The sequence below is a fragment of the Saimiri boliviensis genome, chromosome 1, assembly GCF_048565385.1.
Source record: "Saimiri boliviensis isolate mSaiBol1 chromosome 1, mSaiBol1.pri, whole genome shotgun sequence".
NCBI lineage: Eukaryota > Metazoa > Chordata > Mammalia > Primates > Cebidae > Saimiri > Saimiri boliviensis.
Genome location: NC_133449.1, coordinates 261,780,264 through 261,806,680, shown reverse-complemented (window position 1 = coordinate 261,806,680; position 26,417 = coordinate 261,780,264). Strand labels below are relative to the sequence as shown.

The 26,417-nt window shown below is 39.4% G+C and overlaps 2 protein-coding genes and 1 non-coding gene across 7 annotated transcripts in view; 1 reads left to right on the top strand and 2 right to left on the bottom strand.

Moving 5' to 3' along the window:
• The window catches only part of TTC33 (tetratricopeptide repeat domain 33), a 33,862-nt gene extending 16,459 nt beyond the window's left edge, over positions 1–17,403 (bottom strand). Inside the window, exons 1-2 of one of the 2 annotated variants that reach the window (XM_003925902.4) lie at positions 17,275–17,403; positions 7,928–8,146 (exon numbers count right to left, since the gene is read on the bottom strand). In XM_003925902.4, coding sequence (XP_003925951.1) covers positions 7,928–8,145 — 218 coding nt within the window. In that variant the 5' untranslated portion in view covers position 8,146; positions 17,275–17,403. Of the gene's footprint in view, positions 1–7,927; positions 8,147–17,198; positions 17,219–17,274 lie in introns of those variants that run through there. The other variant, XM_074386376.1, reaches the window with a different exon arrangement.
• On the top strand, positions 11,378–11,484 carry LOC120365624 (U6 spliceosomal RNA). Its single transcript, XR_005580516.1, has one exon. It is a non-coding gene; the product is annotated as a U6 spliceosomal RNA (small nuclear RNA).
• Positions 17,404–21,401: 3,998 nt separating the features above from the next.
• PRKAA1 (protein kinase AMP-activated catalytic subunit alpha 1) overlaps positions 21,402–26,417 on the bottom strand; it is a 40,386-nt gene continuing 35,370 nt past the window's right edge. For all 4 annotated transcript variants that reach the window (XM_010336649.3, XM_003925900.4, XM_074386361.1 and 1 more), the window contains one exon: positions 21,402–24,961. In XM_010336649.3, coding sequence (XP_010334951.2) covers positions 24,717–24,961 — 245 coding nt within the window. In that variant the 3' untranslated portion in view covers positions 21,402–24,716. The remainder of the gene's footprint in view (positions 24,962–26,417) is intronic.

Genomic DNA, 26,417 nt, shown 5'->3' with positions numbered 1-26,417 from the left:
AAATAGAAATGTCACAGTGTTTAGCTACTTTACTCCCAATTACATTTCTAATTTATTGTGTCTTTAAATTGAATGAGCTATATAGTTAACAGCTTATTCACTTTATAAATATTTACTGGGCCCCTACTCTGGAACAGGTAGAATTCTTTTAATAAGTGCTAAGGATACAACATTCAACAAGATATAAAAGGTCCCTGCTATCCTTCTAGATCTTACTTTCTAAAGTGTATGCATATTAGAAGGGGCCAGGGAAAGAAAGACAAGCTAAAAAACAAGTACCATGATAAAAGACAAACGGAAGAATGGGATAGGGAGTGACCAAGTGGCTACTCAGAATGGGTGAGCAGGGAAAGTCTTCCTAGGAACACATCCAAGCTGAGACCTGAGTGACAAAAAGTAGTTAGACAACAGAAAATCTGAAGAAAGTCCATTCCAGGCAAAGGGAAGAACCTGGGGCAGGACCAAACCATGTTTTGTGGAAATGAAATAAAACCAGAGAGGAAGGGAAGTGACAGGTCAGAGAGGTGGACTGAAGCTATGATCACAGAGAATACAATAAGCCATAGTTATACATATGGATTTAATTGTATCTGTGATAGAGAATCCATAGAGTTTGTATACAACAGTGAGATATGAATTATTGACTGACATTTTTAAAAGATCAGTTAGGCCCTGAAGAGAAGAATAGACTGTAAGGGTATCAAAATGTATACAAGGAGGTTAGATATAAGACAACCAAAGTAATTTAGGTATGAGATAACCATCAAAAAGGATAGCAGCAGTAAAAATAGAAAAGGGAAAAAAGATTTACAATACACTAAAAAGGGAAAATTAGCTCAATTTGGACTTGGTATAATGAGTTACCTGGAAAACAGAGCCTGAGGCCAAAGCTTACTGGCTAAATCTTTGTTGAGTGGGTAGGATCCCAGGGAATCAAGAGTGAGGGAAAAACAGAAGTAAGGCAGGACGAAAGAAGAATAAACACAAGGCCTGTGTTAAGCTGGCAACAGCTCCAGAAATAAACACAGATGATTGTTGATCTGGACAGCAAAAGGAAAGGAACAAGCAAAGATTAAAAAGGAGTGGACACAGAGACAAGGAAAAGCATGATAGCATGGTGGTGCAGAAGATGAGACAGCAGTGTATTTAGGAAGAGCATGGTCACCTATGCTGAATGATGAGAAGCACATAAATGAGGATAGAGAAGTGATGACTGGATCTGACATCATGGAGGTCATTGATAACCTTTACAAAAGCAGTTTCAGTGGATTCATGGGTACAGAAATCTGACTGGATGGTTCATCAAGAAATGGAGTTTGTAGTCCAGGGGCAGCAGAGAAATAGCACAGCTTTTGGGGAGAAGCTTTTTAAATGGATGTTATCAGGGTATATTTGCATGCCAGTGAGAAGAAACTGAGAGAAAAGGAGAAACAGAAGGTATAAAAATGAGAGGACAATTTTAGAACAACGTTCCTGAGAAGGCACAAAGGGAAGGGGTCTAGAGTACAAGTGGAGTGGTAGGCCTTTTATAAGAGCAGGGCACTTCATTACAATGGAACGATGACAGATAGTATGGGCGCAAATACAATACGGTTGGAAGATGTGCTGGTGAGAAAATAAAGTCATTCTACACGGATTGTATCTATTTTTGTCCACATATGAGGCAAACCACTGTTATTAAATATACTGATGCGGGTAATCTGCAGAATGTGGATCACACAGCAAGATCACCCTCAAATTTACATTGGTAGGTATACTTTTCTAGACAATAAACAAAATGCATGGTAAATTCTAATTTATATCCCTGCTTCATACACATACACACTGATTGTAACAGAAGAATTTGGCCAGTTAGCCAGACAGTCAAATATCACCATCTAGTGGTTGAAACTTTAAAAGCCAACATTTCAAAGTTGAGACCAATACGGTGACTCTTAAGAAGGTATAACCCAGTTTGTATTAATTCTAGAAAAAGACATTTGAATAAAACAACTTACAAAAAAAAAAATACTACTACAGGAAATATACCAATAATATATAAAATCCTAAAATATTATATCTAAAGTACATTCACTTGGTGCTTGTTGGATGCTAGGTGGCATGCTCTTTCACATGGATTTTGCTCTTTAATCTTCCAAAATTCTATGAGATATGTATCACCATTTGACCTATGAGGTAGAAATTGACAAAGAATGACTGTCCAAAGTTTATGTAGATAGAAATGATAAAGTTGGGATTTGAATGGAGATAATCTGACTTCAAAATCTATGCTCTTAACCAGTATATTCACTAAACTGTCTCTAACAAGCACCAAAATTACTTGGGGGTTGGGTAGAAGAGTAAACCAGATTTTTGTTAAAAAGAATCATGAATGCTTTAAGGTAAAACTTCTGAATTTAAAAACCACTCAAGGTTGAGCATGGTGGCTCACACCTGTAATCCCAACACTTTGGGAGGCTGAGGTGGGCCCTGAGCTCAGGAGTTCAAGACCAGCATAGACATGGCAAAACCTCATCTCTACTAAAAATACAAAACATTAGCCGGGCGCGGTGGCTCAAGCCTGTAATCCCAGCACTTTGGGAGGCCGAGGCGGGTGGATCACGAGGTCAAGAGATCGAGACCATCCTGGTCAACATGGTGAAACCCCGTCTCTACTAAAGTGCAAAAAATTAGCTGGGCATGGTGGTGCGTGTCTGTAATCCCAGCTACTCCGGAGGCTGAGACAGGAGAATTGCCTGAACCCAGCAGGCGGAGGTTGCGGTGAGCCGAGATCGCGCCATTGTACTCCAGCCTGGGTAACAAGAGCGAAACTCCGTCTCAAAAAAAACAAAACAAAACAAAACAAAACAAAACATTAGCCGGGTGTCGTGGTGCACACCTGCAGTCCAGCTACTCGGGAGGCTGAGGCACAAGAATCACTTGAACCTGAGAGGCAGAGATTGCAGTGAGCCAAGATCGTGCCACTACACACCAGCCGCCTGAGCAATGAAGCAAGACTCTGTCTCAAAATAAAAAAAAAAAAAAAGACTGCTGACTTCTGCTACTATCCTACAAGTGGTGCACAAGAGTTACTAAAGAAGGCTGAGAAGACTGACAGGGTGATAAAATAATCAAGACCCCAAAATACATAATATCCAGATTTGAAATTTTACTGAAATCTAAACTATCTTTTCTATCAATTACCTTGCAAAATAACAGCAAATTCAAACACAAATACACCATGAACGTAAAGATATAAGAAACAAATATAGAATTATTTTACATTTGACAAGCACTCAACTTTATTTTTTTAATCAAATTTACTGGTATGTAATTTTTTATATACCAAAAAATATACCCACTTTAAGCATACTTTTTGATGACTTTTAAGAAATATATACACTCATATGAATATAACCACAACCATCAAAATAAAGAACATTTTTGTCAATCTAAAAAGTTCTCTGTGCCCCTTTCTCAGGAAACCTACCCCAACTGATGACCCCAGACAACTATTGATTTTTTCTGTCACTATAGATTAATTTATCTTTAGACAGAGTTATAAAATTGGAATTAGATGGTACGTACTCTTCCTAACTTCTTTCTCTTAGCATAAAGTTTTCGAGATGTCAATCATTTCTTTTTATTGTTCAGTAGAATACTATTGTATGGATATACCGCAATGTATTCATTTATTCACCTGCTGATGGGCATTACATTGTCCCAGTTCATGGACACGATAAATAAAGCTGCTAGAAACATTGTTGGAACAGTCTTTGTGTGGATATGTTTCATTTCTTCTGAGTTAGTATCTAGGAATAAAACTTTGAGACTGTACAGGAAAGTGTATATTTTAACTTTATGTGAAACAGGCCAGGCACAGTGGCTCACTCCTTTAATCCCAGCACTTTGGGAGGACGAGGCAGGCAGATCACTGGAGGTCAGAAGTTCGAGACAAGGCTGGCCTACGTGATGAAACCCTGTCTCTAATGAAATTCAAAAATTAGCTGAGTGTGGTGGTACGTGCCTGTAATTCCAACTACTCAGGGGGCTGAGACAGGAGAACTGCTGGTACCCAGAAGATTAAGGTTGCAGTGAACAGAGATCATGCCTCTGTAGCCCAGCCTGGGCATCTCAAAAATAAAAAATGAAATGAAATGAAGTAACTATTTGAAACAGCCAGTTTGCCAAGGAGGTAAATTTTATATTTTCATGAGCAATGTAAAAAGTTTCACTTGCTCCACATCTTTGCCAATACTTGATATGGTCAATTTTTTCAAAAATGTTAGCATTCTAGTAGCTATGTAATAGTATCTCATTGTGGTTTTAATTTGAAATTTCTTGATGACTAATAATGCTGAGCAGCTTTTTGTATGCTTCTTGGCAATTCATATATTTTCTTTTGTGAAGCATCCAGTCCAACTTTTTACCCATTCTGTACATGAATAGTTTGTTTTCTTCCTACTGAGTTATAAGAGTTCCTCTATATCCTGGAAACAAGTCCTATGTCAGATACATGCACTGGAAATATTTTCTCCGTGTCTGTGGCCTGACTTCTCATGTTCTCAATTACACCTTTTAAAAAACAGAAGTTTTCATTTGTATCAACTGACCACATTCATGTGAGTGATTTCTATATCACATATTATTTTCATTGATCCATGAAATGGATCAATAAAATGCAGTAAGGGGTGAAATTAAGTAATGTTAAGTTCCCTAAGTATGTTTGATTTCATAAAATTATTTTGGCTAGTCCAGAGTCTTTGCTTTTCCATATAAATTTTAGAATAAGCTTGTCAATTATCTCAAAAGAAAGCTTGCTGGGATTTTAATTGGAATCGCACTAAGTTTACAGATCAATTTTGGGAGAACTGATGTATCAACAGTCTTCCAAAATATGAGCATTGATTCAGACTGATACAGATCCATGGTTTGGATCTGTATCCCCACCCAAATCTCATGTCAAATTGTAACCCCTAATGTTAAAGGTGGGGCCTGATGGGAGGTGATTGAATCACAGGGGCAGATTTCCCTCTTGGTATGGTTCTCATGACAGTGAGTTCTTGCAAGATCTGGTTGTTTAAAAATGTATAGCACACCCACCACCCTCTCTCTCTCTTCCTCCTGCTCCAGCCACGTGAAGCCCAGCTCCCCGCTTTGCCTTCTGCCATGGTTATAGCTTTCCTGAGACCTCTCCAGAAGCTCAGCAGATGCCAGCATTATGCTTCCTATACAGCCCACAGAACCGTAAGCCAATCAACCCTTTTTTCTTTATAAATTATCCTGTCTCAAGTACTTGTTTATAGCAGTGCAAGACAAACTAACACAAACACAGTGTATATTTACTGATTTATTTAGGTCTTTTAAAATATCAGCAACATTTTGTAGTTTTCAACATACAGTTCTTTGTTTTGTTTTGTTTTTTGAGGCAAAGTCTCACTCTGTCACCCAGGCTGGAGTATAGTGGCGCAATCTCAGATCACTGCAACCTCCACCTCCTGGGTTCAAGTGATTCTCCTGAGTCAGCCTCCTGAATAGCTGGGATTACAGGTGCACAACACCATGCCTGGCTAGTTTTTGTATTTTTAGTAGAGATAGGGTTTCACCATGTTGGTCAGGCTGATCTCAATCTCTTGTCCTCATGTTCTGCCTGCCTTGGCCTCCCAAGGTGCTGGGATTACAGGAGTGAGCCACCATGCCTGGCCCAACATATAGTTCTTATACATGTTTTGCTGAATTTTTTTCCAAATAGTTTTAGAGTTGGTAATAATACTACAAATGGTGCTTTTTTGAAAAAAGAATTCAGTTTCCAATTGTTTTATTTTACCTGCATTATTGGCTTACAAGCCTTTTATTATTTTTTAATGGTTCCCCTAATCCATTTGTATACAACATAACAGCCTAATAGCAATATAATTCCATTTATCCCTTCATGCTTTCTATTACAATTGTTATATATTTTACTGCTATATAACTTTGCAAAATGTTGATGTTATTTAATGTCAATTATCTTTTTGAAGAATAAAAATTTTTTTTATATCAGTCTTCATACTTACTCACATGTTAAGTTTACTACTTCTAGAACCCTTTCATTATTTACTTAAATACAAATTTCTATCTGGTATGATTTTCCTTCCACTTAGAGAATTTCTTTTAATATTTCTTGAAGTGCAGGCCTACTGGTAATGGGTCATCTTAGCTTTTGTTTGTCTGACAAAGTCATTTTGCCTTCATTTCTGAAAGATATTTTTGTGGCACAAAGAATTCTATGTTGGCAATTTTACTTCCCTTCAAAACTTTAATGATGTCATTCCACTATCTTGCATAGACCTCCAGCTGACCTCAGCCACTACACTCTGAAATCCATGGTCACATTTTCAGCAAGCATAAATATCTCATGGTTTTTCTCCACATTAACTGAAAGTAGCAGAAATAAGAACAGCTCATTCCTGAGGGGCATGGGACTCCAATGAGGGACAACTCTGACTTGAAGACCTTTCAAGGTATTGTACAAATTTCTTTAAATTACATGACAGTCCAAGACATTTCTATCCAACCTCCCCTCCCACTTCCCTCCACTGGGGGTTAGACAAGCAAGCATAGCTCTCCCACACTCAGTTCCCACCCGATGTTCTCTCATATAGTGATTCTCCTAATGAAATCTTTGCATGGTTAATCCAGTCTTGGCATATGTTTCTAGGAGGACCCAGACTAGTATAAGTGTTCAGGTTTTTATTTCAGATAAAAAAACTCACCTTGACCTCAAACCCCTGGGCTCAAGCAATCCTCCTGCCTTGGCCTCTCAAAGCACAGGGATTACAGACAGAAGCTACCACACCCATCCAGAGTTTTTTAAAACTGAAACTGAAATCATACTAGATATACATACTATCTATCTATCTATCTATCTATCTATCTGTCTGTCTATCTGATAGGGTCTTACTCTATTGCCCAGATGGAGTACAGTGGCCCAACCTTAGCTCACTGCATCCTCAAACTCCTGGGGTCAAGCAATCCTCCCACCTTGGCCTCCCAAAGTTCTGGAATTACTAGCATGAGCTACTGTACCCAGCCAGTTGTACTGTTCTTTAATAGATTTGAAATTTTTTCTAAATAAAAAAAAAAGGCCTTTTCCACGAAAAATTACAAAGATATACAATTCTATATTTTTCTTCTATTAACTACATAGTTTTACCTTTCACACGTTTTTAAACCCTCTAGGGTCCAGCTTTGTTCATGGTATTAGATATAGATCCAGTTTTGTTTTCCTCTATGTAGTAATTCAGTTTTCTCAACAGAATCTACTAAAAAATTTGTCTTTTCCCCACTGACTACTGAAAAATTATTTTTGGCCCCTCTTAAAAATCTAAGCAGAAAACAGAGAAAAGGAATTAAAAAGTAAGAAAAAGAGAAAAGGAAAAAAGAGAAAAGAAATAGGTGCATATAGGAAGAGTAAGACAACTTAGGTAAGGAAGGGCTAAAAATAAACGAAGTTATTATCAAATTCCTGTAAACCAAGTCATATTTACTGAAGTATATAAGAAGTAAATGGCAAAGAATAACTAAATACCTATTTTTTTTAAGTATGTGCCCTCAAAGCTATTCAGGAAATGCCTAATTTGCCTGGTACAGAATGTCATATGCAGAAAGTGGTAGGTAAGACCACCTTTTACTGACCAATCACTTTAGGCACAACAAAAATGATGGCAAAGCAGACATAATTAGCATCCTGAAAACTATTTTACAAATTTTCATTGCATCCTGAAAACTATTTTACAGAATTTCATTTCTCAGGTGACTTTGAAACAGTTTATTTCTTAGACTGATTTAGCACCTTTAATATATTTTTAAAACATGAATTTATCAAATTTGGAATCTTCATCCCATTACTGACAGTGAGCTAGAAAATGCAAGCTGTTCTCCATTTTAAAAAACTGTAAATGCATACCTTTTATTTTCAGCCAAACTGGCTCCTTCGTCCTTCAGCTGTTTACTTTTCTCAGCGCAGCCTTCAAGAATTTCTTTCCTACGTTTAATGGCATGAAGCCAATTCCCTTCATCGTTGTCGACTACATCCTTCTCATCAGCAGCTTCAGCTTCAAACTGCTGGGAAGTGACCTTTGAGACCTTCTCGCCAATTTTCCTCTTCCACCCAAAGGAAGCCATTCTGGAAAATTACAAAGAAACAGCTTTAAAATTCAAACTCAGTCTCTTTTAGAAGTACTCCACTCAATAAGTAAAGAAGAAATAATTGGATTAGACTATCACCATTTTTCTAATTAGTGGCTTTATGCAATAATAAATGCCCACTAACATTAAGACAGAAAAATGAACATTACACATCTCCCGATGGAATTGGCATGCCACCCATGAAGTAAGTACTCCTACAAAACTCAACTCTGAATCAGATCAGGCCTCAACCATTTTATAGGAAATATGGGATAAAGTAAAGCACGCTGAGTAACACATCTGAGATGCACATAGCAAAAAACAAAAACTAAATAAAAATAAAGCTGGTTTCTTCAAAAAATAAACTGCCAGGAGAAAAAGAAGAGAAAGGGAGGTAACCCCTAGATTAAGAGACACTAATACTAACCGGCCGGGTGCAGTGGCTCACGCCTGTAATCCCACCACTTTGGGAGGCCAAGGCGGGAGGATCACGAGGTCAAGAGGCCGAGGACCATCCTAGCCAACAGGGTGAAACCCCGTCGCTACTAAAAATACAAAAAAAATTAGCCAGGCCTGACGGTGCGTGCCTGCAGTCCCAGCTACTTGGGAGGCTGAGGCAGAATTGCTTGAAACCAGAAAACGGAAGTTGCAGTGAGCTGGGATAGCGCCACTGCACTCCAGCCTGGCAACAGAGCCAGATTCTGTCTCAAAAAAAAAAAAAAAATACCAACGTAATGTGTGAAACTTATTTCACTCCTGATTCAAAAAAGCCAATGAGAAGAAAACCTGGGTTTTTTGTTTTTGTTGTTTTTTGTTTTTTGAGACAAAGTTTCACTCTTGTTGCCCAAGCTAGAGTGCAATGGCACGATCTCAGCTCACTGCAACCTCCACCTCCCGGGTTCGAGTGATTTTCCTGCCTCAGCCTCCCAAGTAGCTGGGATTACAGTCGCACACCACCACGCCTGGCTAATTTCTGTATTTTTAGTGGAGACGGGGTTTCACCATGTTAGCCAGGCTGATCTTGAACTCCTGACCTCAGATGATCCGCCCGCCTTGGCCTCCCAAAACACTGGGATTACAGGAGTGAGCCACCCACCTGGCCAGAAGGAAACATTTATGAAATAGGAAGAATGGTAGCCAGGCGCAGTGGCTCACGCCTGTAATCCCAGCACTTTGGGAGGCCGAGGCGGGTGGATCACGAGGTCGAGAGATCGAGACCATCCTGGTCAACATGGTGAAACCCCGTCTCTACTAAAAATACAAAAAATTAGCTGGGCATGGTAGCGCGTGCCTGTAATCCCAGCTACTCAGGAGGCTGAGGCAGGAGAATTGCCTGAACCCAGGAGGCGGAGGTTGCGGTGAGCCAAGATCGCGCCATTGCACTCCAGCCTGGGTAACAAGAGCGAAACTCCGTCTCAAAAAAAAAAAAAAAAAAAAAAAAAAAAGAAATAGGAGGAATGAGAACACTGATTTGATATTTGATATTAAAAAATTACTGCTTTTTAAATTTTTTTTTTATTTTTGAGATGGAGTTTCAAAAGCAAGCTAGTAAATAAAAGAAAAAAAGAGATGGAGTTTCACTCTTATTTCCCTGGCTGGAGTACAATGGTACAACCTCGGCTCACTGCAACCTCTACCTCCTGGGTTCAAGCGATTCTTCCAAGTAGCTGGGATTACAGGCACACGCCACCACGCCTGGCTAATTTTTTGTATTTTAGTAGAAAAGGGGTTTCACTTTGTTAGCCAGGCTGGTCTCAAACTCCTGACCTCAGGTGATCTGCCAACGTCAGCCTCCCAAATTGCTGGGATTACAGGCTTGAGCCATTGCTCCCAGCCAATTACTGCTATTATTTCTTTGGTGTAATAATGGTATTGTAGTTATCTTTATAAAAAGAACCATTAGCTTTTAGGAATGCAAACTGAAATATTTCATACGAAATTATCTGACATCTAGGAATTGTTTCAAAGTAATCGGTGGTTGGGAGTGCAGTGGAAGGGAAAATACAGGTGAAGTTAGATTGCTTTTAATTGATAACTAATGAAGTTGAGTGATGAGTACATAGTGTTCATCGTACTTTTCTCTTTCCTTTCATATGTGTTAAATTTTTCCATAATAAAAAGGTTTTAAAAGATTCAAACTTGGTAAATGACTTAACTCACAAAATTGTTGTTGGGTAAATTTAAAAATAATGGATGTTGAACTACTCTGTAAATCTGTAATGATATACAAATGTAAGAAATAAAAAGAGGATAACTGATCAAACAAAGTTAAAGGAAATCCTGAAATAATTCAACAAATATTTATTTAGAGAAGAGATTAACTGAGGGATCCAAAAATTTACTAGTTGTATAGATGGTCTTGAAGATACTGAGAAACACCAGAAATTGTATATAAATTGTATAAAAAGGAGATTTTGATCAAATGATCAACTAGAGAAATAGAGAACAAAGCAATGAACCAAAAAAGAAAAGAAATGAACCAGCGGGCTTTACGAAACTACCAAAGAATGGGCACTGTGGGAGTATGGAAGGAAGAGAAATGAAATGGTGAATAACTTCGAGCAGGTATCAAAGTCTTCGTTACTTCCAGGGCCGGGCGCAGCGGCTCAAGCCTGTAATCCCAGCACTTTGGGAGGCCGAGGCGGGTGGATCACGAGGTCAAGAGATCGAGACCATCCTGGTCAACATGGTGAAGCCACGTCTCTACTAAAAATACAAAAAATTAGCTGGGCATGGTGGCGCGTGTCTGTAATCCCAGCTACTCAGGAGGCTGAGGCAGGAGAATTGCCTGAACCCAGGAGGCTGAGGTTGCGGTGAGCCGAGACCACGCCATTGCACTGCAGCCTGGGTAACAAGAGCGAAACTCCGTCTCAAAAAAAATAAATAAAAATAAAAATGTACATGCCTTGCCAGGTGTGGTGGCTCATGCCTGTAGTCCCAGAACTTTGGGAGGCCGAGGTGGGCAGATCACAAGGTCAGGAGTTCGAAACTAGCCTGACCAACACAATGAAACTCATTTTAGTATTTCTCTACTAAAAATACACAATTTAGCTGGACGTGGTGTTGTGCATCTGTAATCCCACTACTCAGGAGGCTGAGGCAGAAGAATCGCTTGAATCCAGGAGGCAGAAGTTGCAGTGAGCAAAGATCATGCTACTGCACTCCATTCTCAAAAACAAACAAACAAACAAAAAATTTACATGCCTTAATTTAAAAATATTTTATTGCTGTGCTCACTTCGGCAGCACATATACTAAAATTGGAACAATATAGAGAAGATTAGCATGGCCCCTGCGCAAGGATGACATGCAAATTTGTGAAGCGTTCCATTAAAAAAATATGTATATATTTTATTGCTAAGAAACGCCAATGATCATCTGAACCCTCAGTAAGTCCTAATTTTTTTACTGATGGAGAGTTTTTCCTCAATGTTGATGGCTGCTGACTGATCAGGGTGGTGGTTATTGAAGGCTAGGGTGGCTGTGACAATTTCTTAAAACAAGACAACAATGTCTAGGCATGTTGGCTCACAGCTGTAATCCTAGCACTTTGGGAGGTGGAGGCAGGTGGAGAGCTTGAACCCAGGAGTTCAAGATCAGCAAAACGTCATCTCTACAAAAATTTTTTTTAAAAAAACTAGTCAGGCATGATGGTACACATCTGTATGTAATCCCACCTACTCAGGAGACTGAGGCAGGAAGATCACCTGAGCCCAGGAGGCTGAAGCTGCAGTGAGCCATGGTCACGTAATGGACTCCACCCTGGCACCCTGGGAGACAGGGTAAGACTCTGTCTCAAAAAAATAAAAAGACAAAAAAGAAAACAAAAATAAATAAATAAATAAAATTAAATAAAATAAAAAGACAACAATGAACTAGTGAAGTTTGCTGCATCAACTGACTCTTCCTTTCACAAAGTAGCATTTTACCCACAGTAGAACTTCTTTCAAAATTGGAGTTGATACTGTCAAACCCTGCCACTGCTTTATCAACTAAGTTTATGTAATGTACTCTAAATCCTTTGCTGTCATTTCAACAATGTTAACAGCATCTTCACCAGGAGCAGATTGCATCACAAAAAAACACTTTCTTTGCTCATCCCTAAGAATAAGTCTTCATCATTTTAAATTTTATCATGAGATTGCAGGAACTCAGTCACATCTTCAGGCTCCACTTCTAATTTGAGCTCTCTTGCTATTTCCACCACATCTGCAGTTATTTCCTCCACGGAAGTCTTGAACCCCTCAAAGTTATCTATGAAGGCTGGAATCAACTTCTTCCAAATTCCTGTTAATGTTGATATTTTGACCACCTCCCATGAATCACAAATATTCTTAACAGTTATCTAGAATTAGAATCCTTTCCAGAAAGTTTTCAATTGACTTTGCCCAAATGAATCAAAAGAATCACTATCTATGCCAGCCATAGCCTTACAAAATGTATTTCTTAAAATGGTAAGACTTGAAAGTCAAAATTACTCCTTGAGCCATGGGCTGCAGAATAGACACTGTGTTAACAAGCATGAAAACAACATAAATCTCCTTTTACATCTCCATCAGAACTCTTTGATGCACTAATATTATGAAAGGAATCTTTTCTTCATGAGCATGTCTCAACAGTGGGCTTAAAATATTCAGTAAAACATGCTGTAAACAGGTCTGCCATCATCCAGGCTTTGCTGTTCCATTTATAGACACAAGCAAAGTACATTTAGCATAATTCTCAAGGACAATAGAATTTTAAGAACGGTAAATAGACACTGACTTCAATTTAAAGTTCCAGTTACATTAGCCCTCACAAAGGAGTCACCCTGTCTTTTGATGCTTTAAAGCCAGGCATTGACTTCTCTGCAGCCATGAAAGTCCCAGAGAGTATCTTATTCCAATAGAAAGCTGTTTCATCTACACTAAAAATCTTGTTTAGTATAGCCAACTTCATCAATTATCTTAGTGAGATCTTTTCTGGATAACAACAGCATTTGTTGCTTTACTTTGCACTTTTATGTTATCAAAATGGCTTCTTAAACCTCATAAATGAACCTCTAATAGTTTCGAACTTTGCTTTGGCAGCTTCTTCACCTCTCTCAGCATTCACAGAACTGAAGAGAGTTAGAGCCTTGCTCTAAATTAAGCTCCTGCTTAAGGGTATGTTGTGGCTGGTTTGCTCTATCTAAACCGCTCAAAGCTTCTCCATATCGGCCATAAAGCTGTTTTGCTTTCTTAACATTTATGTGTTTACTGAAGTAGCACTTTCAATTTCATCGAAGAACTTTTCCTTTTTATTCACCAGTTGGCTAACTGGTGGAAGAGGCCTAGCTTTCAGCCTATATTGCCTTTCAACATGTCTTTCTAAAATCATTTCTAGGCCAGACATAGTGGCTCATGCCTGTAATCCCAGCACTTTGGGAGGCTGAGGCGGGCAGATCGCAAGGTCAAGAGATTGAGACCATCCTGGCCAACATGGTGAAACTCCGTCTCTACTAAAACTACAAAAATTAGCTGGGCATGGTGGCGCACATCTGTAATCCTAGCTACTCAGGAGGCTGAGGCAGGAGAATCACTTGAACCCAGGAGGTGGAGGTTGCAGTGAGCTGAAATCACTGCACTCCAGCCTGGAAACAGAGTGAGACTCCATCTAAAAAAACAAACAAACAAACAAAAATCATTTCTAGCTTTTGATTTAAAATGAGAGATGTATAACTCTTCCTTAGAGGGCACTGTAGCATTAACTGGCCTAATTTCAATATTGTTGCGCCTCAGGAAATGGGGAAACCCAAGGAGAAGAAGAGAGACGGATTAGCCAGTTGGTGGTACAGCACTCAAAATACAAATTTATTACGTTCACCATCTCATATGGGCATGGTTCATGGCACCCCAAAATGATTATAATTGTTAACACCAAAAATCATCGATTACAGATCACCACAACAGATGTAGTAATAATAAAAAAGTTTGAAATATTTCATTTTTTTTTTCCCACCATCCTCCTGAATTATTTCAAGAATTACCAAAGTGTAGCACAGAGACACTAAATATATACCTGCTACTGGACAAATGGCACTGAAAGACTTACTTGACACAGGGTTACCGTGCACTTGCAATGTGCAAAAACCCAGTATCTATGAAGCGCAATAAAGTGAAGCACAATAAAATTATTACTGTAATAACCAGAAGGAAGGTGAGAAAAAAAGTGAGGGTGGCTGTGAAGTCATTCACATGAAAGACCCATGATAATGGCAGAATTTGGAGAGGTAAGAAAATTGTGAGTCATATGTCTGAGTTCTTTTTTTTTTTTTTTTTTTTTTTTTTTGAGGCGGAGTTTCGCTCTTGTTACCCAGGCTGGAGTGCAATGGCGTGATCTCGGCTCACCGCAACCTCCGCCTCCTGGGTTCAGGCAATTCTCCTGCCTCAGCCTCCTGAGTAGCTGGGATTACAGGCACGCACCACCATGCCCAGCTAATTTTTTGTATTTTTAGTAGAGACGGGGTTTCACCTTGTTGACCAGGATGGTCTCGATCTCTTGACCTCGTGATCCACCCGCCTCGGCCTCCCAAAGTGCTGGGATTACAGGCTTGAGCCACCGCGCCCGGCCATGTCTGAGTTCTTAATGAATATGAGAAAGTGCCAATAAGTCACAGCAATCAAGAAATATGTAGGCTGATACTAGGTGAACCACATGCTTTCCACAGGAACTGAGATTTTTTTTGTAAACCTGGAGGAGTAATGGATTATAAACTATGCTTGGGAATAAAGGCAATGCAAACTCTCTCCCCAGGACAATCATAATAGAGGAGAACAAGTTTCCCATGTTTGGAGATGACTATAAGTATCATAGGGGAAGACGGCTGAAAACAGAAGTGTAGATACTATGGAACAGAAGTTAGAAGGCACACAGTGAAGACAACCTGAGAGGATACAGATCATCAGGAAGGACTCACAAGATACCAGTTTAAGACAAGATAAAAGTTTTGTATTTATAATTATCCCTAATAGTAACAAGAATGATGACTACGTTTGCTGGCTTCAAGATTCCAAATGAAACTTTATTTCTTTATTCATAATCTGAGGCCCCAGGCACTGTGAGGACCCTACTAATAGGAAAGGAAACCCAGTGTATTTACTGGAGGCAAATTATAATAAAATCATTGATCAAGGGAAAAAAGGCAAAAAAAAAAAAATTGATCAGATCTGTATATTATATGAGGGGCTGTGATAGGGTGGGGAGGAAAGGAGAAAGTGAGAAACAGACCCACACATTTTTAAAAATTAGTAAGTCTTTCAGACTCCGATTACCCTCCCCATCTTTCAACCCAAACTACTGTTAAAAATGTTGGGAACAAGTATAGGTTAAGGCCCAAGATGGTGGTTCTCAACCATATGTGAAAAAACCACACACACTGTTGCCTCAGGTGTTTGAGCCATTCTCTTCCACAGAACCCTTGAGATCTTCTAGAGATCAGAGGCTGCAGAGGACAGGACAGAATGAGGTTATGAGGGTGTGGAAGCCCTGATGGCACTAGAAATTCAACAAGTTTAACCTGAAAGAGGGGGACAAAAATATATTCCTCTCAGACAAAAAGAAAAGAGTTAATATTGAGTGAAACATACAGGCAAGTTCAGGGACGGAGGGAAAGAAAAATGAGGAATTTCATGTCCCAAGCTTCCCATTTCTCCAGGAAACAGGGGCTAGTCATCTGCTCAAAGTAAAAGGAAAATAACAGATCTGAGTTCTTCAGAAAAATGGGAAAGATCTAAATTAGTCAATGCGGAGATAAGAAAAACCAACAAGAGATAAATAGAAATACCAAACAGTAGTATCAAGGGCCCACTAGGGTGTAAAAGCATGAATCTGTTATCAAGGCCATTAGCAACGTTTTACTTTTTCAAAAGTGTCTGGGAACCACAAGAGTACAGTCAATTTCAAGACACAGTAAGTGCTAAAAGAGTAAACAAAGGATCCCATGGCATCAGAGAAGGGACACTTGGGGCTTCCTGGGGACCTGAAGCGTTGAAAAATAAAACCTAGCTAGGCTTAAAAAGGTGTGTGAATCCTAGAACATATACAAAACACTTTTTGCAAGGGAAAATTTAACCCTCTGTTGATTCAGATATTTTAAGTCGTCCGAGTTTATTGTTCCTCTATGACTATCTGAACATGAAATTAAAACTTCTTATGAAGGAGGTTTTTTGTTTGTTTGTTTGTTTTGTTTTTAATGAAGAAGGCTTTCCTGCGTCTAGTTAGAAGCAGGAGGTGTCAACATCCTAGATTTAACATTTTTTCACCAGAATAAGAAACCATGTGGGTAAACCACAATCACATCGGTTTTATGTTAAATTCATGAAACCAGACAGATTCAACCTTTTATACAGGATTCTATTTCTTGAATGGCAGAACAATTCCAAACAATGACGCTGTATTCTAAATTCCTGTGCTGGTACGATGATCCCTACAGCAGGCGCTCAACAACTGTTGGTGGCTTGACATTTTATTTTACCCAGCCGCCAGAGAGGGCCGGTCTTGACTGTGTCTGAAGATGCAGCACCCAAAGGGAAAAACCACTACATGAACAAGGTCAGGAGAAAATCACAACAGCATCCTTTTGGGTGAAAGGAGGTATTCGGAGGTGAGGAATCAAAGAAACGATCTACCCAAAAACGCCACCGCAAGAGAAAACCCAGCACTAGCGACTTTCCCGTCATTGGTCAACAATAATAAAAATGCTCAGAAAGGCTACCGCCGACGTCACCTGCGCGTGCCAAGCCCGCCCGGGGCCGCAGTCAGCCCTCCAGCGAGGCGCGGCCGGCTCCGTCCCGCCCCTCCCACCGCGCAGGGAAGGTCGCGGCCGCGCCGCCCCGCGAAGGTGCCACTGCGGGCCCGACCCCCAGGACTTGCTTGTCCCTGGAGACCAACCCTAGTGTCCAGGCTCTGCCGGATCCTGTGGGGTTTCAACTCCTATTTCCGAAGGTCCTTTCTCCCCTAACCTCGGCACCCACTCGCCTCGTTTTCCTCCACTTCCTCAGCTTCCACCGCCGACCGGGCAGCCCCAGTTACCTGATAATGTCTCCCAAGGCCCGGTGTTTACACCCCTACCCACTGGAAGCGGAAATTATCACGCCCAACTTCCTACCTGCCTGCCCTGGATGCCTGGTTTCCTAAGAAACGGGTTTGGCCCACCGCGGGGCGTCCGAGCAGTCCACGGAATCGGGCAAAGGAAAGACGACTCTCAGTCTTTCTCCTCCGCCAATCCCCCGTCCGGGACCACAAATCCCAGAAGTCACCGCGGCCGCTCCCACCGCATGACCTTCTGGGATTTGTAGTATTGCCTCTAGCAGCAGGCCTGAGTGATCGCAGCGCAGGAGCGCGGGAAAATGGGAAAATGAGACTGCTCGGGCTGAGGAGCGCCCTGAGAGGGGTCGCCCCCGCGGTGCCCTGCTGCGTCGCGTCCAGTCCGTGGGGAACGAGATGAGGGGAAAACGATGGGGGATTCAAAGGATTAGGATACGCTCCTGCCTCAGAGTGGTTTACAGCATAGCTGATGAGGTCGGCCAGACGCAGCAAGGCCAAACCCGGTTATAAAGGGCTCGAGACTGCGGGGCACGGGAGCCAGTCAGGGAGGCTGGAAGCTGAACCGCAGGCTTCACGTGGGAAGTAACAAGCGAGTTGGACTGGAAAGGCGGAATTACCGCCTGAACGTAGCTGCGGGTCACGTCTTGAAAATAAATGAGCACATCACTCATAGGTGGGTGTTGAACAATGAGAACACATGGACACAGGGAGGGGAGCACTACACACTGGGGTCCGTTGGGGGAAATGGGGGAGGGGTGGGGGGTGGGGAGGTGGGAAGAGATAGCATGGGGAGAAATGACAGATACAGGCGAGGGGACGGAAGGCAGCAAAGCACACTGCCAAGTGTGTACCTATGCAACAATCTTGCATGTTCATCACATGTACCCCAAAACCTAAAATGCAATAAACAAACAAAAAAAAAAAGCTTAAAAAAAAAAAAAAAAGTGAGCACATGTAACAAAGGTAAGCAAGACTGAATTTATCCAACTCTTGCCCAAAAGAAGACCCATTTTTGTAAAGCCATGCTTTCTCAGCCTCCGCGCCATTAACATTTCAAACTGGATAATGCTCTGTTGGGGGACGGGGTGTCCTGTGCATTGTAGGGTGCTTAGCAGTATCTCTGGTCTCTGTCCACGGGCTGTCAGCCATAGCTGTGACAGCCAGTGGTTTCCCCAGTGAAATTTCCCCTGGAAGAAAAATCATCCCCGGCACCCTGCCCCGTTGAGAACCATTGTTATCGACCAACGACGGTCCTGAGGGTCACTGACACCCTTTAAAAGCCAAAATTATTTTCATACGAATAGGAACACGAGATTTGCCCTCTGCACAATGCACGCCCTAAGAAAAATAGGCCGGGTGCAGTGGCTCACGCCTGTGATCCTAGCACTATGGGAGGCCAAGGTTGCAGACCAGCCTGGCCATCATGGTGAAACGCCATCTCTACTAAAAAATAGAAAAATTAGCCGGGCGTGATGGCACGTGCACCTGTAATCCCAGCTACTCAGGAGGCTGAGGCAAGAGAATCACTCGAACCCGGGAGGCGGAGGTTGCAGTGAGCCGAGATTGCGCCACTGCATTCCAGCCTGGACGACAGAGCGAGGCACACTCTCAGAAAAAGGAAAAATGAATGCTGTCACCAGAGAATATCCCTGATGAATTTGTAAAAGTTACTTTATTATAACCACCCTGACACTTCTTAATATTCTTTGTAAAAATTTGGAAGTCCTCACGAAGCACTTCTGCTGCCTACTGAAGTAGGACATATCAAAGAAGAGCTATTGTGAGATGGCATTATAAACTGAAGTAGATAACTTTTTCCTGGAACACAAATTTTACTGAGGTGAGTGACACACTGATTAATTCAGACTTGAGTATTTGACAAGCCTTTCTTGAAAAGGAACAAAGGGAACCTGTAACTTCAAGAAAAACAGGAAAGAAAAAGAGGGAGCGACGGAAAAAGAAAACAATTGACAGTGTTGCCAATGATAAAACTCAAGATTTGGGGCAAAAAATAGATATATGATTTTGGAAAAAAATGGTATTCACCATAATAATCTTGGCAGCTTCCCAATTATCTCCAGAAGTTTCTGTTATCAGTGGAGAGATTATCAGTTGTGACTTTTATTTACATTGTTTCCTTAAATACATCAGTATTTGTGCAGGTTGCATAAGTGAACCAGTAGTATTTGAAAACGATCAATGCATGACTGCGGTAGCCAGCCTCCAAGATGGCATTCACATCCTTATGCACTGCTCCTACACTGTACCAGGGTTGGTCTGTGTTACCTACAGAAGAGGGCAGATGTGACAGTATATCATTTCTGATATTAAAAGACACTTAAGTTGGTGGCAGTGTTTCTTAATCTGTCTAGAGGTTTACATGGCTATGTTCCCTGGATACCTGAAACACTGAAAATTAAGCCAAAAACTTATTTGTGCACTTTTCTGTACGTATCTCTATAAAAGTCTTAAAGAAAGAAAACATGTACCTCCCTAACAAGATGCCCAGAGCAGGACTTGACTTATGGTCACTTGCATAAGCCATTAGTTCATAGTAGCTGTAAGAAGGAAGAGAGTTTGCACAGTGACTAAATGGTGCTTGAAGCTGTGCCCCTAACTAGTAGGGTCTTTGCTAAATCTCTCAAATAACCTAACCCTGATCCCCTCTACTCTGTTAAAGGGTAACTCCCACTACGTTTTTACACTTCACTCACCACTTCTCTACTAACTCTGACTGCTCTATGATTTTGATTCACCTAATATATTTAATACAATGTCTTATGCTGTCTTTTTAAGACAACAGGATCATTTTTCAAAATCCTTTAAATTACCATAATTTATTGGCATTTACAGCAAAGAGAACAGTTTATTTACAATAAATAAAAGAGTTCAATAAATACCCTGATTTTTCAAACAAGACTTTCTTGGACAATTTTTGTACAGCCAAGGTAAATACCTGTAGCAATTTATACGTTCCCTAAAAATACAACCTTATATACTATTCCTAACACTCTTCAGCAGTTTTCTTTTGTTGTCTTAAAGATAACAGTGTCAACAATCTAGCACAAGCCACTACCTAACAATCCCACATGGATACAAAATTTAATACTAATTGAATTCTAACAGTAGTAGGATTCTAACTAAATCAAAGGTTACCAACTGATAAATGATAGCTGCTTTGGCTTTTGTTGTATCTATCTCAACGTTTTGTTCAAGTGGCTGGTTTTTAGATGACATCAAGACTCAGGTGGTCAAGACAAAAATCACAATGTTTGAGAACTTAAATGTGGACAGGCACTATATTTTATATTTCTAGGTACATTGTTCTTTGTTGTTGTTTTGATGGGGTTTTTTTTGAGACACAGTCTCACTCTATCGCCCAGACCAGAGTGCAGTCGCATAATCTCAGCTCACTGCAACCTCCACCTCCCGGGTTCAAGCGGTTCTTGTGCCGCAACCTCTTGAGTAGGTAAGACTACAAGCGCCCACCACCACACCCAGCTAATTTTTGTATTTTCAGTAGAGATGGGGTTTCACCATGTTAGCCAGGCTGGTCTTGAACTCCGGACCTCAGGTGATCCACCCACCTCGGCCTCCTAGAGTGCTGGAATTACAGGTGTGAGCCACTGCGCCCAGCCAGTACATTGTTAAAAAGAAAGGTGCACAGATACTTAGCCTTTTTTTTTTTTTTCACTTTTTCCAGAGGTTCAAAACACGTTAAGTACATTGTAAAATATGATAAATGAAGTTTTTCTTTATTATATCATATTTCTAAATCAAGAAATTGAAATTGTATACTTAAATATACTTTGGTCAAAATATACATGAACCACAAATATTAACTTCTACCTACCAACAAATTACAGTTAAGTTGTATGTGGAATTTCATTCTTGTCAGAACTCACAAGGGAAATAAAATTTCTACTATGGGTGGGAAGATGGGGGAAGGAATTAAGGGAAATAAAATTTCTACTATGGGTGGGAAGATGGGGGAAGGAATTAAGGGAAAAAAAGATTTGGACAACACAGACTTTTCTTTCATTCTGAAGTTCTAAAGGTGCCAGTCAGAACATAGATGCATGGAGTCACTACAACATCAAAAAGAGCAGTGCTGGGCAGAGAAGAGAAGGATTTTGTATAAAATAATCTAAAACTCTGAAAAACTACAAAAGCATCTCAAGAAAAAAATAAAGTAAAAGCAATGGAGTTTATTTCAGTAAAATTATTTTAAATTAGATGTGATATATTAAGCTCCCATATGCCCCATCCTGGTAGAAAAGTTCTTCTCAGTGAGAAATCAATTATTTTAATGGCAAAATTTTTACATATCAGTAAAATCTGTTATATTTAAAACTATGTATACAGTACATTTCTGGCAAAAACAAAAACAAAAACAAAAACAAAAAACCCTTATACATCTTTCAGTTGTCAAGACAAAGTAAAAATATGGTTGCATAAAGTCACAAAAAATATAAATTGCTGAAAAGATAATTTAAAAAAGATTAAAAATCATTTGCATTGACTCCCTTACCACTTCAATATTAGTAAGAATTTGCAAACGACAAAATTTTGTGAAAATTCTGTTGCAATCTTGACACATTTAACCAAAGGTTGTCATTTCAAATACTCTAGCTTAAAAAGAATTTACTGCAATTGTCTGTGCATTTATCATACTATTTATACAAGTGCAATATTTAAATATTTTCAAAATAAAACACAGTAACTAAAAGGAATCACAATAACTTATAGGCAAAGTTTACAAAATTAACAATTTTTAGAAAGTCCTATTTAATTGGTTCCTTTTTTTCTTCCCCTCTCCCCACAACAGCTTATATAGAACCATTACTTAATTCTATATACAAATTTGAAACTTTAAAAATACAATCTTCTGTTAACATCAGGAACATTTGCTGCATTTAGAGACCCTAAATAAAATTAGAATCTCCTAAAGAGAGGGCCACATACAAGTTATAAATACAATTTTGAACTCATATTTAAATGAAACTTCTATTACTTTGTACAGCTTTCAAATTAGAAGTTGAATAGAATAAGCCCTGGACAAAAAGCAGCAAGATTTTTCTTCTTAATTCAGTGCATGATTCTACGAGTGCTTGAGTCAAGTCTACTAGAGTCACCATTTCTGCAAGCTATCATGACACGAGTTCATCATCTGGTTACACAGGTCCTTAACGTACTTGCCAAAAATCATCCTAAAATATGATTCTTAAAATAGAAAAAATATCGCTCTGTTGCAATGGGAAAATGATTAATACAAAAAAAATCAATTTCTTAAAGTTAGCATAAGGCAAATATGAGTGATATAATATTAATTTATTAGCATACACATGATACCAATCGTATCTCAGGTGACTAAATCTTAATTTACATCTATTGTGTGATGCTATTACTAAGAATGAGAAAAAGAAAATATCAGTGTAAATCAGAGACCTTAGGAAGATCAAATATCTTTACACAGTTCCCATAATGCTTATTTTTAAAAAAGTAATTAAAGTCCAAAACAAATGTGACTATTTATCAATAGAATTGATTTGCTCCACATTTTATCAAAATAATAATAATGTTATATCCAACTAAAGAGTTATAACCAAATGTCATATGTAAACTTTAATTGGATCCTGGTTTGAAATAATCAGCTATAAAGAACTTTGGAGGGGCCAGGCGCGGTGGCTCAAGCCTGTAATCCCAGCACTTTGGGAGGCCGAGGCGGGTGGATCACGAGGTCGAGAGATCGAGACCAACCTGGTCAACATGGTGAAACCCCGTCTCTACTAAAAATACAAAAAATTAGCTGGGCATGGTGGCGCGTGCCTATAATCCCAGCTACTCAGGAGGCTGAGGCAGGAGAATTGCCTGAACCCAGGAGGCGGAGGTTGCGGTGAGCCGAGATCGCGCCATTGCACTCCAGCCTGGGTGACAAGAGCGAAACTCCGTCTCAAAAAAAAAAAAAAAAAGAACTTTGGAGGATAACTTCAGACATGTAAATATGGCTTGATTAGATGCTACTGGCAAATTTTTAGTTTCACAGTAGTATTATGGTTTTTTTTAGGAGAATATTATCTTTAGGAGATGCTTGAAGTACTTTCATGGTGATAAGTATGTCTGTAACATCCAAATGGTTCGGGGGGGGGAAAAAAGCATATATACATACACACATACATATATGCATGTATATGCATAACTAGTTGTATCTTTATACAGATATAGGTGTAGAGAATAAAATTACAAAACATTAACAACTGCTGAATCGTAATGGTAGACATACATGTGCTTACCCTACAGTTTTTCAATTTTTCTGTTTTTAAAAATGTTCATAATAAAATTGGGTGGGGGGGGCAGTCATAGCCGAGCACTTAAAGATTTTAAGAGATAGTCTTTCTATGCACTGAATCAATTTCAAAGATACATAATCAAATAACTAGCAATTTGCATATACCCAACACTGACTGACATGATGAGCCTGAGTAATTTAAGAAATTGGGAAAAATAATTTATTTTTTTTACAGTATATGCAACTCAGCTCTTGTAACAAAAAGAACATTTTGTATATAGAACATAGTGGGAAAATTTTAAGATTAAAATTAGTGCTAAAGTATCTGAATATATAAATTCTGTTTTTGGACTTGTAAAGCTAAAATAAAATTTAAATTAGGTTTGATATCTGATATGACTTACCATACACTACGGAATTTTAAAAGGGGATATGGAGGCTGGGTGTGGTGGCTTGCACCTATAATCCCAGCACTTTGGGAGGCTGAAGTGGGTAGATCACAAGGCCAGGAGTTTGAGCAGCCCAGCCAACATAGTAAAACACCCTCTCTACCAAAGATACAAAAAATTAGCCAGGTGTGGTGGCATACACCTGTAGTCCCAGCTACTCAGGAGGCTGAGGCAGGAGAATCACTTGAATCCAGGAGGTGGAGGTTGCAGTGAGCCGAGACCATGCCATTGCACTCCAGCCTGGGTGACAGAGTGAGACTCCATCTCAAAAAAAAAAAGGAGTGGGGATATGGAAGAAGTTATCCAGATTGTTACTAATGCTGGAAGATACCAGCTATTTAAATAGTTAAAGAGCCCAGAAAAAAAAATCACCTATAAAGGTCTCTGAGAATTCTAGGCAAATATTTATTGAATAAATTTATGAAGCAAATATATAACATGTAATAATATATGAAGGCTTTATGTAAATTAATAATTTCAAAGCCCTGTGTACACTAAATATAAAATAGCCAAAAATCAAATGAGCCTGAGAGACCTACATATTATGTTACATACATACTGCATAATGAACAACAAAATGATCTTAATTGATTTCTGCATATTAGGCTTTTAACTATTAATCATGTTCCAATCCCTGTGCAAATTGCATTCCAAAATGCCAGTCCTCAGTTATAATTATGTATAACTTGATTACAAATGGAAGCATTTGGCTACAACTTATTATGCATGCTTATTGCTACCAAAGAAATAAGCAAAGTTTTAGGTTTATTGTGCAAGAATTTTAATTAGATTTGCACACATCTCAAAAAATTCTATTGTATGACTTCCAGGTCTCGGAGTTAGGTCAACAGGAGAAGAGTCAAGTGAGGTCACAGATGAGGTAAGAGAAACTTCTGAGGATTTTCCTTGAGTCTCAGCATCTGAATCACTCCTTTGGCAAGATCGATAGTTGCTAACTGATCCCGATCTCTGTGGAGTAGCAGTCCCTGATTTGGCTTCTGTAATTTCATCTGGGTAAAAAGAATTTCAATTTATTATAGTCTATGACCTTACCCCCAAAATTTTTATAACAATATTGAATTTGCTTCGTTAAGTGGGGCTACTGGCCAGCTATCAAGAGTATATTTATTCTAAATACCTTCTAAAATAGAGGCAATGAGCCTGTATTACACCATTCACCTTTTTTACATACAGTATGTATTCTCAAGAAGGCTAATCAAGGTTGGGCACAGTAGAGTTACTCAACAGTTGCAATCCAAGGTTAAGAAACTCAACAAACTAACAATCTAAGGATTAATAAATATTATTCTATAGCAAAAAAAAAATCCCTCTATATTAAAATCATAGAATCAATGCACTTAAAATTTGGAAGGTATACTGGAAAACATCTCATCCAACCCCTCACTTTGCTGATGAGAAAACAAATCCAGAGAAGTGATTTACCCAAGGTAACAAATGAACAAAACGGTTAGTCTAGAACCCAACTCTCCTCTCAGCTCAGTGCTTTTTACTTTCCACTTTCCCTTCATATTTCATTTAGCATTTCATTAAAAAGCAACAATTCCAATGAATAAAAATCAAAGAAAAACTAAGGTTGGGAACACAATACAAAAACAAAAATGGTATTCAGTTGGTAAACTGAAGTACTAGTAAATCTAAGGTTGCAAATTTGATCCAAATATGAGAAAAATAAAACCCATTCCATATTTCAGACTGCATTAGTATATGTTAGCAGATCCATACTGTAAGAGACCTAAAGATAACCAGACAAACCGGTTTGGCCAACATATCATGGCTCAAACCTGTGTCTTTCTGCTATTATGTGTGAACTATCTTTGAATTTATAAAGAAGAAAAAAATTTATAGGTGAACCTTATCTAATAATTCTATGCAACCTTCCATAAGCAAAGGTGATACTGTATTTTTTAAATAAATATTTTGTAGAGGCCGGGCGCGGTGTCTCAAGCCTGTAATCCCAGCACTTTGGGAGGCCGAGGTGGGTGGATCACAAGGTCAAGAGATTGAGACCATCCTGGTCAACATGGTGAAACCCTGTCTCTACTAAAAATACAAAAAATTAGCTGGACATGGTGGTGCGTGCCTGTAATCCCAGCTACTCAGGAGGCTGAGGCAGGAGAATTGCCTGAACCCAGGAGGCAGAGGTTGCGGTGAATCAAGATCGCGCCATTGCACTCCAGCCTGGGTAACAAGAGCGAAACTCTGTCTCAAAAAAATATATATTTTGTAGAGACACAGTGTCACTATGTTGCTAAGGCTGGTCTCAAATTCCTGGGGTCAAGCGATCCTCCCCCCTTGGCCTCTCAAAGTGCTGGACTGTTACAGGCATGAGCCACCACACCTACGCTCAACACCGTATCTCAATGTAATTGAAATGGCCAATGCTGAAAACTTATTTAATAATAAAAACTCATAGGAAAGTCAGTATTTATTTCTAAATAAAACATT